General features: G+C 58.0%; 1 protein-coding gene across 1 annotated transcript in view; it reads right to left on the bottom strand.

Annotated features, from left to right (window-relative positions):
• Positions 1–9454, bottom strand: part of SEZ6L (seizure related 6 homolog like) — a 34054-nt gene extending 24600 nt beyond the window's left edge. The window contains 1 exon segment of the mRNA XM_058851772.1: positions 9385–9454. Within this exon segment, the coding sequence (XP_058707755.1) occupies positions 9385–9454 (70 nt within the window).
• Positions 9455–15270: the final 5816 nt, after the last annotated feature.

Below are 15270 nucleotides of genomic sequence, written 5' to 3'. Positions count from 1 at the left end.
CAGGGGGTCAGCCTGAGATTGTAACGTGGATTTTCCATGAGAGAAAGCTTTGGGCTGTAGCTGGGGATGGTGCTGGGGGACAGAGGAAGGAATTTTCAGAGCTGACCCCCCGTTTGAGGTGACTGATTCTGGGCAGGCTCCTGCCCCTGCTGCTCTCTCGGGCTTCTTGCTTGGATCAGAGATGTAGCGCTGTATAATTTAAGACTTTGTTCCTGAGGCCAGGCTGGTGCATGTGGAGTGGAAATGTGGGAAAATCCAGCCCTTCCTCGTGGAAGCTTGAGCGGATAGCTGAGCCACTGAAGGAGATGGTGTTTGTGTGACTCAGTTCTGCTGGTGGCCTTGGGTGACAATGCCTGAGAGGACAGTGAGTCACCCTCGCCCTGTCCGTCCCCATGGGGGATGGGGCTGGAGCCCCTCGGAGCCAGGCTGGGGAGCTGGGAGTGCTCACCTGGAGAAGAAAAGGCTCCAGGGAAACCTCACAGCCCCTTCTAGTGCCTAAAGGGGCTCCAGGAGAGCTGGAGAGGGACTTTGGACAAGGGATGGAGTGACAGGACAAGAGGGAATGGCCCTGGCACAGGAGAAGCTGTGGCTGCCCCTGGATCCTTGCAAGTGTCCAAGGCTGGGTTGGACGGGGCTTGGAGCACCCTGGGCTTGTGGAACGTGTCCCTGCCATGGCAGGGGGTGGAGAAAAATGGGCCTTAAGGGCCCTTCCAACCCAAACCATTGCATGATTCCATGCTGAGCTGCAGCAGAGCTGTTCAGGATCCCTGAGGTGGGTCCGGGGGAGGAGATGTGGGGTCCTGCTGGCACCAGAGCCCGGTGATGCTGGGGTGGGCACCTTCCCCTTCCCGGCTGGCTGCAGATGAGCCCCACTGGAGGAACGGAACCACTTTGGAATTTAGATCTTGTAAACGACAGCCTAGCAGTGGAAAAACTGAGAAGCTGTCCCCCTGGGGAGCGGGCTGCAGCGGCAGGGACTCTCGTTTTGCTGCACCCTTCCCTCCCTACCTTTCCTAATGAATTCCAAGAAAGCCTCAATGCATTCCTAAATGGGAACACAGCCTGTGTCCTTCACAGTCATCTCCACAACAAAGCCAGCCATCTCGCCGCTGGCAGCCACGGGCTCCTCTGTGAGCTGGAAACAAAAGCTGAAAAGGAGCCTTTCTAGTTGTGATTAGAAAGCTTGAGAAGTTTGGCTTTTACTGGTTATTGCCTCGCTGATTCCATCTCGGCGGCAGCTCTGAAGCCCTCGGGGGACGGGAGAGCAGCCCCAGCCCCTCGGCAGGCACCGCTCCCATCCCGCTGGGGGAGCAGAGAGCCCAGGAGATGCAGAAGTTGGGAATTTAGGATGCTGCGCTGGGTTTGGACACGGCTTTGTGTTCGCGACCCAGAGAGCTCGGCTTTCCCCAGGAGAGGAGCTCGGCACCAGCAGCATCCCCCTCTCCCCGAGCATCCCTGAGCCCAAATGGCCCCAGTGGTGCCCGTTCTTATCCCAAAATCCGGCCCCCAGCCGCCTCCAACCCGGGGGGACACAGGCGCTCACCCCCCCAGGACACGCAGCCTTCCGGGGCCTCTCCAAGCAGCGAGGGGTGCCGAGGAACTGAATTCAATTATTATTATTATTCTTTTTTTAAATTTTTTTTCTTAAAAGGAATAGATGAGGAAGAGCGATTATCGGGGAGATTTTCTTCGGGGGAAATTCTGGCACAAAGACAAACTGCAATATCTCAGCGCAGGCTGGGCGCTGAGTCTTGGATAAAAATAAAGCAGGAGGCGGCAGCACCTTCCCGATGACATTAACTCCATTCATCTCCCGCTGCCGCCAGCGTGCTCAGGCATTAGGAGTTACGTTTTCCTCCACTATTTCTCAAATATATTTATGCTGGGAGATGTTTGTGGAGGTACATCCTGTGCCTGGGGCAGAGGATTAATTCCAAACTGTCACCTCGCTTTTTGATGGGTTTGTAAATTCTGTTCTGTTGATTTGCACTCGCAGTAAATTGATAAAATCCTCTTTCCAAAAACCTAATTCACCATTTAGGGCTCACCAGGGTTTTAGACCTCATTGGCTCACGTATTTATGTAAATATAGTGTCCAGAAGCAATTTAAAAACTGCTGCGTGGATAATGTGGATGGATAAGGAGTGAAGGGAAACACATTGTCTGGTGGGGGCTGTGTGCCCTGGAAAGTAACTTTTCCTTGCCTTGGGGCCCCAGATTTTGGGGTGGCTTTGCCGTGGGTGGCTGCTTAGGGCAGTGTTGCTCCAGGATCTGACCCGTGCACCAGAACTGATTAACCCCAAGAGTGCTGGGAATAGTCTGAGGTCTCCAAGAATGGCATTGGATGTGTCCAAGAGGACTTTGCCAAGGACTCCTGTGGTGGGCAGGGATGTGCTGGTGTACTGGGAGAGCTGGGAGCTCTTAGGGCTCATTGCAGAGTGGTCTGTCAATTTAGGGACTTGGTATCTTTGCAAACAGAAGTTCGGGACTGTCAGGAAAAGCCTGTTTTTTTCACTGAAATTGCATTTAAATCAGCATCAGGAGATGCAAGCCCCGTTCCTGTGCAGCCCCATCATCATGGAAGAGATGCAGGGTGGCAGAGGGGACATCAGCAGTGATGTCCTCGGTATTGTCCCCCAGCCACCACTCTACCAGAGATGAAGCATCTCATCCACAAAATGTTGTCATGCTCCATTAATCCACCCAAAAACGTCAGATGGAGATTCTCTCTTGAATTTTAAATATTTCCAGCCATTCTGACTAGCTCTGAAATTGCCCCGAAATGACCGCTTTCCAGAACATTCCCTCACTCCCCCATGCTGCTCCTGAGCCGCTCCTGCCCGCTGTGCCCCGGCCCCAGCTGGCAGTGCCAGCTCCTCACTGTGCTGCCCTTGGGCTGGAGCACATCACCAAGTGTCCCCTGGAGGCCCTGGGGACTTGTCCCCTCTTGGGGGTCCCCCTGCAGAGCCACCCTCCCTGGGGTGCTCCCGGCCCCCCAGCTCCTGACTTTGGCACATCCCACCCCAGTGTGCAAGACAGAGAGACGGGCCGAGACGTGAGAATCCTCCTTGCCGAGCAGATGACGCCGCTCTGGGATCCATCTCACAGCTATCCCTTCTGTCGTGCTCGAGTTTTTGGATGCCTTTGCATTTGGCACCAAATTTCCTTCCTAGACTAAAGCTTTGCACTTGGAATGATGCCTTCGGAGCCGGGCTGAGTGGCCAGGCTGCTCATCCCATCCCTCTGCACTGCCAGCAGCTTGGATTGCGCTTCCATGGAGTTCTCCTTGCACCTTCCTGCTGCAGCCATCTGTCCTGGGGTGCCAGTGCTTTGTCCTGAGCCCCATGGAGCGGGCACAGAGCCAGGCCCCTGCCCAGCCTCCTGGGCTCTCTGGGGGTTGGACACCTACTGCAGTCCTGGGGCTCCTGGGGCCAGGGAAAGGGAGAAAGGTCTGGAGAAATCCGTGTTTGCCCCGGCTCAATGCAGACCTGGGAATCCAGGCAGAGCCTCCTCGCTGTGCATCAGGAAAGCTCCAGGCTCAGCCAGCACTCGGGGCTGGTCAGCTGCTGCTCTGGCCTCTTCCCAGAGAAAGGAAAAGGAGGAAAAAGGAATAAAAGAGAGATGTCTGAGTCGGGGCTGTGCCCTGGGAGCGGGCCAGCCCCAGCTGCACCACTGCCGGGAGCTCCAGCGAGCAAAAAGATGGAGCAGAGGGGAGATCAGCTCCTCAGCACCCTGGGAATGCCATCCCCTCTGCCTGGGGACAGCCCTGAGCCACCACGGGACAGAGCAGTGCAGCAAAGGGTCCCCATCCCGCAGGGCTGGATCCAGGTGCTCCTGCTCTGGAGCCTGGGCTGGATCCCTGAAGCAGAGCTCAGTGCAGCTCCCACAGCTGTGACAGTGTGACACTAACTCCCGCTTCAAAGGGCTCCTTATCTCCCATCCCTGACATCCAACAAAGACTCCGGGGCAGGAATGGTGTCTTCTCCACAGGGCCAGAGGATTGCTCCCTGCCAGACACAGCCTCCACTTTTACAGCTCCTGGCAGATCCTCCCTGACACCCCCTGATTTTTGGGGGGTCCTGGGGCTGTCCCAGGTCACATGCACTGATGGTGGCTGCTCAAGAATCCCCCAGCCTCAGGGTCCACGGATGCAGATCCAAGTTGGAGATAACCACCACCTGCACTTGGTTCTGAGCCAATGCCACAGGCTCTGCTGGACACCATCAGCATGGCTCTCTCAGGTATGGAACGTGAGCCTCCCCTGCTCCCAGCTTTGTCTCTTCAGTCCCAGACTCCCGCTGGCTCCTCCAGCCACCCAGCTCCGTGGTTCTCCTCTGATTTTGGAAATCCTTAGGGATGAGATCTGAGTCGTGACAGAGCTGAGCAGCAGAGGTTCATTTGTTTGTTCATTTGATTCCCATCTTCCCAGCAGCACAGCTGACCCTGTGGATGTGCTGGGTTGACACTGGATGGATGCTGGGTGCTCACCAAAGCTGCTCCATTGCTCCTACAGGAGACATTCCTCCATGAACTTCCCACCGAGTCCTGCCCACAGGCTGCATTCCTCCATGGATTTCTCCAGCATGAGTCCCCTCCACAGGGTCAGGGATTGGATGTTCCAGCCTGGATCTCTTCCACGGGATCATGAGTCCTGCCAGCAAACATGCTCCAGTGTGGGCTCCTCTGTGCATGGACACACAGATCCTGCCAGGACCCTGCTCCAGCACGGGCTCCTCCATGGACTGCACATGGATCTCTGCTTCCCTGTGGATCCCCATGGGCTGCAGGGGCACAACTGCCTCACCCTGGGCTGCACCATGGGCACCTGCAGCACCTCCTCCTCCTCCTTCACTGACCTTGGTGTCTGCAGGGCTGCTCCTCTCACAGATTCTCACTCCTCTCTCTGGCTGCCGTTTCCATTGTGCAGGTATTTTTATCCGTGGATAGAGCAGGATGTGGATAGAGCAGGATGCGGATAGAGCGGGACCAGCCCCATGGGACAGAGCAAGAACATCCTTAACAACTTGTCAGTTAACAAGCTGTGAAAGGAGACAGACAGCCAGGAGCTGCCAGCCTGTCCCCTGGAATGAAGGATACCTTCCCTCTCTGAGCACCTCGGCGGGAAGCGCTCCTGCTGCAGAGCCCTTCTCCTTCCCTTCCTCCTGGCTCCTGCAGGCTGAGTTCCCTGCCACTGCGTCGGGGCTGCAGGGAGAGCAGCTGAGGCACCTGCACCAGGCGGATCTGCTCCCTGCATCCCATCAATCCAGCACCACTCACTTGTGCAGCAGCAGGAAAAGCCGTCTCGTGAAGCAGGTCCTTTTGGGAAGGGCTCCGGAAAGCCCTGGAGCTACAAGCAGCAGCTGAAGGGCAGCAGCCTGAGCCAGAGCGATGCCAAACCTCTTCTCACTCCACCAGCCTTCCTCACCCTGCCCTTTGCCCCCTGGTTTGGGGTGTACCAGCTGGGGGATGGCACCAGCTGCACCCCGAGCTTTCTGCTGGCAACGTTGGCTTTGGCCCCACACTCTGCCCTGCCAGAAGGGGCCTGTGCAGGTGCTGCCCTCCATCCCCAGGCTCCAGTGTGGCTCATCCTGCTGCTCATCCTGCTGAAGCCCTGGCAAGGACAGAGGGCTGGGTGCTCTTGGGGTGCCGGTGTCCCCTTGCCCCTCCCGTGACAGGGACAGGCACATCCCCACCTTGCAGAGCACCCTGCAAGCCAAGTGGTTAAAGACACACAGCTCTCACCACCACATCCAGCAATTTCATACCCCTGACAAGGGTGTAAATCCATCCTGATGGACTGGAAAATTGGAAAGCCGGTGCTCATGCCGTGTTTCCTACAGACATCTCCGAGCTCCTGAAAGATGCACTCGGTGGCAGCCCCGGTTCCAGCCGTGTCACTCACGTCATGCTAATTAAAATAGAGCCTGTGTTTTGTAACAGGATTTCCTTGGAGCCTATTTTACTGCTCAGTAACCACTTTCAAATATTCGAAAAATAAAATCACATCAAGTAAATAACTTTCGGATTGCTCACAGAAGGTTACTCTGGTTTCGGGTTTTTTTTGTTCCCAAAGCCCACTGGAAGCAGCTGCGCTCATTGCAGTGACAGAGAATGGAAAATACACAGATTTCTGAGGCTGCTTGTAGTCTACATCAAAAGCTGTGTGTTATTTAATCAGACAAAGCCCATTTCATTAAAAAAAAACTGTCTGTACAAAATGGGATAACAAAGCACCCCAGCGCTCGGCGCTGACCTGGAATACCCAGGGAACATCCCTGCCTGCTGGCAGGACGGGCCACGCTCCCACCAGCCCATTTTGATGCCCATGTTACCTGTCCAGCAATGCCCTGGCACTCCTCTGCCTCATCCATCACTTATTATCCATTAACTTCCGAACCCAGCACCACCTGACTTCCAAGGGATGGATCACACACTTCCCTTTTTACACGGTTTGCTATTCCAAGATCTCTGCTGCCGCTCTGGATGCCAAGGGAGCACATTCAGCTGACTCGGCGCAGCCTGGCTCCTCAGCCCTAAATCCTGCTACCAGATTCCTCAGTGAAGGAGAAGTTAAAAACGTACAGAAGGAAATGTCTGTGACACTGTGACATCCACAAAACTGCGCTTGAAATGGCATCTTTGTATATTCATAACGGCAAAAAATACCGAAGCAGAGGGCTGAGAGAGACTAATTTCATTTACTCCTGATCCAGGCTCTCCTCGTCCTTTCTGCCAAGGAGGAGAGAAGGAAGAGGAGCCATTTGCCATGGCCTTTGATAGCTTTCCATCAGACAAGCCCCATTCCCGTTATCTGTGCTGGCAGCCTGGCTCTGTGCTGTTATCTCATTGCTCGGGGTGCTGCCGCCAGAGCTCACCACGCACTTGTTGCAGCCCTCTCCGAGTTCACGCTCGGTTTTCCTTCCTGCTGGACACACCTGATCCTCTGGAAACAGCCTCCCGTGGTGCTGGGCTCACCACGGAGCCAGGGGGAACTCTGTCCTCGCTATTGGGCTGTGACAGCCCCCCCAGGAGTGCCCCCGTGCCTCGAGAAAGAGAAAGGAGGGTGCAAACCTTGGGGGTGCAGAGGAGCCCAAGTTCAGCACCCTCATCTGCCTGGGGCAGGGTTTGCTGGTCTCATCACAGCCTATATTGGACACCCCAAAAATATTTAGAAACCCTGGATCTCCCAGAGGTTCAGCTGTGCCCCTGCCATCCCCAGCGCCAGGGGCTGAGCCTGCACGGGCAGCACGGGCAGCTCTGCCCTCTCTGTGCTCTGCTGCCCGCTCCCCCCGTGTTTGCCCACCCATTCCAGGGCACAAATAAATGTCCCTGTTGGTGCCCACGTTCCTGGGATGCCGCTGCTCCGGCACAGGCTGCCCGGAGCCTCCTGGCACAGGTCCCTCCTGTGCAGGGACGTGCCTCTGCTGCCTGCTCTGCTCTGCGCCGGTGGGTGGGTGCGAGCGGATGCCGAGAGCAGAGGAGAGGCTTTCACACCTCCTCTCTGGTGATCTAAATGGCTTCACCAGTGCCGAGCACCCAAAGCCACCAGCCAAGCACCCGATGGGTGCAAGTCATGTGAAAATGGCTTTTTCTTGGACGCACGAACAGAAAGAGCAGCAGATGGAGCAGAGCAATCTGGCTCTGCGGGGTCTGATCCTGCTCCCCCCCAGCTGCAGAACAGCAGGATTTGCTGCTCAGGGCCCCTGGCTGTGTTGCCCTCCACAGAGATGGGCAAGACTGCCCCCAGGCACGGGCAGAGCTGCCACGTAGCCAGCGGCTCCAGGCTGCGTAGGCAGGAGTTGGGATTTTACTGCAATAATTCACCAAACCTTGTAAAGGGTCAACAATTTATCAGCTCCCTCTCTCTGCCAAGAAAAGAGGAGTTCAGCACACTGTGTTCTTCCACCATGAGATTTATGGCAGATTGTGCCAAATCCTGTTCCCGGGAGCTGGACTGCCTGCTGATGCTCCCCGTGGGACTGGGGCAGCCCTCCTGCCTCGGCACACGAGGCACTGAGGGAGCTGACAGCTCTCACTGGGCCTGTGCTTGCTGCCTTTTCTCCCCAGCTCCTCCAGGCCCCCCAGGAGCCCGGGATGGTGGCTGCTCTCACACAGAGCACCGGCAGCCCGGACCAGAGCGTTTGTGTAACACACCAGAGGAATGTGGCTCTCTGCGTGTCCCCGTGCTGGAACAGGGTGCCAGAACTGGCAGGGACTTTGCATCTGATTCCTCCACACGTACGTGCACGTCCACAGAACACAAACCCATGCAGGTGAGGGAGAAATGCCACCCTCTACATCCACTGCTGTTTTGCTGCCCAGAAAGGATGGATTCTGTAATACAATCCCTGTCTGGAGAGCCGGGTTTCAGACCGAAAAGTCAAAGTCATTTAATGCAATCTGACCATGAGAGCAGGGACTGGAGTGGGCAGAGAGCACTGCACAGCACTCCTGACACCAGGAGCCGGTTGTGTTTGCTATGAGCACCCTGCCAGCCCCGGAGGGCAGCCTCAGGCCCCGAGCACACTGCAGCGCCAGCACACACTGGCCTCTCCCGTTCTCCCACTGAGCAATCCGCGCTGGGAACCCCACCCAGACACACACCGGAGCCCAGCTGCCTCATCCTGGCACCCCAGCAGTGCCGAGGGACTGGGCACAGGCGCCGCTTCAGTCGTCTCCGAGCCTCACGCGAGTTTGCGATGACTTTGCCAAGTCACCCGCGAGCGCATCCCGGAGCCTATTCTTAGGTCTGGCATCGCAGCAGTGGGAGAGGGAGCGGGTCTGCGTGGAAACGGGGGACACGTGGAACGAGCAGGCAGCCCCTGGTAAACACTCACACCCCCCACCGACACCCGCTGACCGAGACGGTGGCTCGGGAACACCAGTGGGGACATGGAAGTGGGGGGCTGGAGAGACACCGGGGGCTGGGGACACGGGGGGCTGGGGACACCGGGGGCTGGGGACACACGGAAGGCTGGGGACACCGGGGGCTGCTCTCCCTTCTGGAGGGAGGCGAAGGGTCCGGCACGGCTCCCGGGAGGCCGCGGCCGCCTTGGCGCTCGGTTCCCGGTGCGGACGCGGCTCCCGGAGCGCTGCCGGCCGGCGGGAGCTGTCCGCCCCTCGGTGCTGAGCTCCGCGTTCCGCCGGGCCCCGCTGCGCTTCCCCGCAATGCCAGAAGTTTCATCCCGGCCCGGGGTGCAGCACAAGCGGGGGAGTCCCCGATCGGGGGTGGCACGGCCGCTTCCAGCAGCCCTTCCCGCTGCGATCGCCCCCTCCCCGGTGCCGGCTGCATCCCCCCCGCGCCGGGCGGTGCCCCCTCCCCGCAGCTGGGAGACGGCGAGCCCCGCATCCCCGGCCCGCTCCTCCCCGCTCCTCCCCGCTTACCTGGCCGCGGGGCCGCGGGGGTGCCCAGCAGCAGCAGGGCGAGCAGGCAGAGCCCGCGGGGCCCCGGCATCCTGCGGCGGGGCGAGCTGGGCGAGCGGAGCCGAGCGGAGCGGAGCCGATGCGATCCGAGCCGCTCGGCGCCGAGCGGGGCCGGGCCGGGCGGGGGCGGGCGCTGGCGGCGGAGCGGAGCGGAGCGGGGGCGCGGCGGAGGGCGGACCGGAGCGGAGCGGAGAGCGGGGAGAGAGAGGAGAGAGCGGCGGGGGAGGGCTCCGGCGGCCGCCCCGGCCCCCGCGCAGCGCCCGGAGCTCCGGCCCCGCCCGCAGCTCCCCCCTGTTCGCCCCGGCCCCACCGAGCAGCCCGGGGACGGCTCCCGCAGCAGCCCCCGGCACGCGGTTGGCTGTGGTGTCCTCCGTCCTTCTCGGCTTCTTCCCGCTCTGGGAGTCCCGGTGCCTCCCCAGGCTGGGCAGTGCTCCCACTGCAGGCCCCCCATCAGCCTGTGCCCGGTCTCTTGCCCCATCTCACTGCTCCTTGTCTCCAAGCTCCCTGTAGCACCCGAAGCTCCTCTCAGCATCCCAGCTCTGCTCAGCATCTCACCCCCTACACCCAAAGCCCCCCTCCGCACTCCAAGCCCTTTTCACTCCTTCCTCATACCCAGATGTACCTACCCTCCTTCCCTCTCCTCTGGCTCCCCCGAAGCAGGCTGAATTAGCTTTGGGGAATTCAAATAGGCAGAATAGGCAGAGGTGCTACAGGGAGGCTGGCACAGGCCCCATGGCTCCTTTGGGACCTGGGATGCTCCAGGGCTCCTGGCCCTGCTGCTGGAGCCAGCAAAGCCTGGCCTGGTGGGAGCTGCAGCTGTGACCTGCCTGACCTCACTGGGGTGGGGGCACTGGGCAAACAAAAGCTCACAGTTTGTGGGTGCTGCTCAGGGCCCCCCGTAAGGTTGGGCTGGCCCTGTGGCCATGGGTGAGCACTGGGGTACCCTCAGTCCTGTGGCAAAAGAAGCAGCACACAGGACCTGCCCCCAGAGCTCCTCACCTTCCTTTCCTGCAGGGGAACCGTGGCCTGGATGGCTCCCAGGAACCCCTGCCCATCCCCCTGCCCAGGCCACCAGCAGGAGCAGTGAGGCTCCCAGCAGGCCCCTCCTGAGCCCACAGAGCACACGGAGTAACCACACTGACTTTGAGAGGAACAGAAACAGAGCCTCTGTTCTCCTGAAATCCCAGATCCTGCCCTGAAATGTTGACTGTGAATCATCCCTGCTCCTCCCGGCCACTCTGCCTGTCAAGTCAAATCGCCAGAGCACTGTCACGAGTGCACAGCACCAGTGTCAAACAGCACGAGACGCTGCCCAGCCTCTTCCCAAAAGAGCCGGTTTGTTGACGCTGCCATCCGAGAAGTCCCCGCCACCTTTGCGGGAGCAATCACACTGATCCCGTTACCTCAGCAACAAGCATCACACTCCGGTGTCACCAGCGAGGCCAGCAGGCAGAACACACCGAGCCAAGGAACTGTCCACACACAGGGACTGATCCTGCTGCTGCTTTCCCTGCCGGCCTCTGCTGAGCTCCCTCCTGCCCCGGGAGTGGAGCAGCAGCCCGGGGATGCTGGGGAGAGGTCATTTGCATTCCCGGTGTCACTCCGAGCCGCCGCCAGCTGGGAGCAGTTGGGCAGCAGGCTCGAGAAGAACGAAATAAGAAAGAGAGAGAAAGCAGCGAGAGGTGCAGTGTGTTATTTAGCACCGCCACTCTCGTACCCAGCTGGGACTGGCCCGCTCGGAGGTTGAATTTGGTTGAACAAAGCTTCCTGTGCACCGCTCCCCCTCCTCTCCAGCCCCGCTTCCCGCCCGACCTGCCGGTGCTAAAGATAAGAGTTGTCTCTCATTTAGCAGTTCTCCTTGAGTGATTTTTATTGCGCTCATCTGCATTGTAGTAAACTCCTAAGATAGCCAGATAATAACAGCAGTGCCATGGAAACAGGCAGGAAAAGAGACCAAACACCGTATTTGTGATGCAGAAATGCCCATGAAGTGGCAAAAGTTGTTAGTGATGGAGGGGGAATGGTGAGCTTCGGCTGCTCAGCCAGGTTTAGGGGGTGTAGGTGGGCCCAGCTCCCATGAGACTTCACCCTGTAACTCCAGGGCATCACACGTGGGGAAGGGACCTGCTGCTGGGAATTGTGCTGCTTGGGGGTCTCACAGCAGTGCTGGGCTCCTCCTGTGCCTCCAACAGCTTTGCTGGGGACTCAGGTGAGCTGGGAGGCAGGAGTGTGTGTAGGGAGATGGGCTGGGATGAACCACAGCATGCACTCCCCAGAGCTGCTGCGATTTGAATCATTTCCCTCCTGCAGCCAGCGCTGAGGCCTAATGGGCTGTGAAATCTCACCAAGAAACAGCGGGATGTGTGTGGAGGGAGAGCAGCAGCCTCGGTGCTCCCGGGATCTCCGTGCTGCTCCCCGAAACACCAGGGCCCTTCTGCCTTTTCCCTGAAAGCCCTGCCTGGCTGGGTGTGCACAGCTCCATGCCACAAACAGCACCAGCAGCAGCAAAACGTGGCCTCCTGAGCTCCTTCAGCAGCGCTCAGGGCCAGAGGTGTTTGTGTGGTCAGGAACCTGAGGGATTCTGAGAAATAAGACAAACATCTCCCGAGGCCACTTTATGGGCATTGCTCTAATTAGCACCGTGTTCATCGGCCATTACCTCAGACCTTTGATTAACAGTGGGGAAAATCAATAACTGCTCTAAAAACTCAGATAAGTTTCACAGCTAATTTTAATTTCACATTTTAATCTTGTATTAATGTCAATCTTAATTACCATAATTAAGTCAGATGTGACTTAGCAGGAGCAGCTTGGAGATAAGATGTTAGAGGCAGACGGTGCCTTTCTGGTGCTGCTCACTGCAGTTTGGGAAGGGGCTGATGATGGGGAGAGGGGTCCCACAGGGAGCATAGAACACCCACTGCCCCATCCTTCCCAAAATCCTGCCTGGGGTCTGTCCCCTGCACTGCAGCGATGCTCTGGAGCCGCTCAGAATCGCTTTGCCTTTTGGCAAAGAGTTGTTTTTATTTTGGGTGCCTGAGCCCCCACACTCCTCAGCACTGGGGAGTGCAGGGAGGTGACAGCCCCACAGCTCTGGCCATGCCTGTGCTCTGCTTGCCACAGCAGCTGGGATCCACGAGATCCGAACTGACTGGAAAATCAATCTCTCGTTTATTTTTGCGCCGGTGCCGCCGCATTTGCTCTGCAGTTGTGCCTATTGATCGCTGCCCGCTCGCTGGGACAGCGCTGCCAGGGGCTCCATCCAGCCTGGGCACTGCCTCTGGAGCCCTGGGACACATCCACATCGTGGGATGCTGCAGCACCTGCCCTGCAGCCGGGTGGGTCAGACCCTGCAGCTCCCAGAGCCTCCCAGCACCTCCCAGGCAACTCCTGTCCCCCCACACTGGTCTTGGGGGACAGACCCCCCCAGGACAGACCCCACCACCCCTGAATCCCGGCTCCAGATCCGTGTGAGCCGTCCCAAAACACGCTGGGGATCCTGCTGAGTATGCAGCTGCTCCCGTGTGGGCACAGAGGGCAGGCACAGAGTGCCAGGCTGCTGCCTCTGCAGCCTCCTCCCTGCAGCTTCCTTGGGAAGCTTTCACCCCTCCTCCACAGTGCCCGGGGGGGCTTCAATGGCAGAAGGAAGCGGAAAAATAACCTCAGCTTTAGACTTGGGAGCAGAGGTGCCCTGTAGTGCAGCTGAAAGGCGGCTCTGAGGAGCCGTGCCCAGGCTCCGCTGGCTGGGGGCACTGCTGGTGAGTGGCAATATTGTCCCAGGGCAGAAAAGGCCTTTGTCCCTCCGAGATGGCAGAGCCACTCCAGCCTTTGGCTTTGGGAACGGGGCTGATTCCCTGCTTTGCCTTCCAAACACGGTGCTGAATGGGGGGTTTGAGCTGGAGACCAGGCTGGGATCCAGCCCCTTTGAGCCAGTGCCGGCGGGCACAGCTGGGGGCCCGCTCAGGAGGGAAGTCCTTGTTCCTTGTCGACAGAAGAAGACTTTGCACAGCTCAAAAATAGGCTCCCTGTTGCCCACTGGGGTTTGGAGGGGGCTGAGGGAAACAAACCCGCTGTGGGGAAGGCAGGCAGCAGCATCCCTGTGGAACTGGAGGGGAGGGACAGTCTGCCTGGGGTGCTGTGTCCCCAGCATCACCTCTGCACCCCTCAGTGTCCCCGAGTGCTCCCCAGCACAGCCCCACGGTGCCTGTGGCACATCCCAGTGAGCCACCTCCCCACGGAGCAAAAGCTGTCCTTGTGCAGCAGGACTGAAGCCTGGGAGCACCTACCTGAGCCCACGGCTCCTTAATTCCCCAGCCAGAAATCAGGACATTGTTTTATGCTCTATGCATAATTCATCATTCAGAGCTTAATTAACTAAAGCTCCTCGTGGCAATGCCCGGAGAGGCTCCCACCAGCTCCAGGCACTTCCAGCCACTCCAGTCCGTGGCTGCCAAGGCAGTGGTGTTGCTCTGGTTGCTGTATCCATGCCTTACTGCTGCTCTGTGATGTCCCAAAAGTTTTCAAGACTTTTCTGTTGTGATTTTCAGTTCTTTGCTCCAGCAGGATTTGCATCAGTCAAGGAGCAGCCAAGGCCCCATTGTCCCCCCACCCTGACCATCCCCACAAAATCTGCCTTCTACAAATCTGCCTTTCAGCTGGGAAATACCTGCTCTGGGGAGGCTTTCCTGCCTTGTCCTCCATTCTCTGCATCCATTCCAGAGTCAGTATTCCTGCCAGGACTGCTGCTGTTTACTCATTGCATCCATATAAATTGCAAGAGAGATTACACTGATACATAAAACAGCATTTGTAAATCCAGGAGTGCACAGAACTGTTGTCCTCTCTTGCAATTCCTCCTTGAGGAATAACAAGAAGTTTTTATGAAGTGAGGCAGAGTGCAGCACGATTTTAGTGCTATCCCACTGCCTCTGGAGAGAGGGATTTCTTTGCCTCTGCATTACTCTACTCTCGCTGTAATCCATTAATTGTCTTCAGGAAAATGCTCTGCCTTTCTCCCTCACACCCCTGTGCATTTCAGAGTGCCCTGATCCAGGCAGGAGGGCTCAGCACCGGTGCTCAGCACCCTGAGCCAGGCAGGAATGCCCGGGAGGGCTGGAAGTGTCTGCAGGATGGGATGAGCTGGATGCAGACCTTGGCCCTCAGCACCAACCACAGGTAAATATTTTTCATTTGTCTGGCTCAAATAATTTCCCCGTGGGAATCATAAAAGCAGTCTGTGAGGAACTGATGCAATCAGCACGCCTCGGTGCTGCTGATTGGGAATAATCCCTGAGTTGTTGGAGACACTGGAGAGAGGGGGCGAGCACCAGCGGGTGGGAAGGGAAAGGAACAGGAAATAAGGGAAAAGAAGGAAATCACAGATTACAATCGGCACCAGTAACCATGGCATTGTGAAAGCCAGGCTTTGTCCAACAGCTGATTGTGATCTTTGAGGGGATGATGCATTGGAGGGAGGGAGGGAGGGAGGGATGGGGGGAGGGAGGTCTCCGATGGCTGCCGTGGGCTGTTGTGATGGATTGGATGTGGCATCAGGCACATTCTCCTGGAATCAGTGTGATGCAGTATCAGCACAGCGCATCCTAAGTGGGAATGAACTGGCTCATTGACAGATCCCGAGAACAGACAGATGAGGAGAATCATCCTCGCAAGGAGGAATTAGTAATGAGCCCGCTCAGACCTGGCGTTTGCTCTGTCACTGCTCCCAGTTCCCACGGCCTGCAGGCAAACACCAAATCCCTGGAGATGCTGCACAAGCCGGGATCAGTGACTGGTTACCGGGACCTGCAGCCACACAGCACAGCCCTGAGCACAGCACAGAGTCAATTA

This window comes from Poecile atricapillus, chromosome 16, assembly GCF_030490865.1.
Source record: "Poecile atricapillus isolate bPoeAtr1 chromosome 16, bPoeAtr1.hap1, whole genome shotgun sequence".
Lineage (NCBI taxonomy): Eukaryota > Metazoa > Chordata > Aves > Passeriformes > Paridae > Poecile > Poecile atricapillus.
The sequence above is the reverse complement of the archived record's forward strand: the minus strand, read 5'-3'. Positions and strand labels throughout refer to the sequence as shown.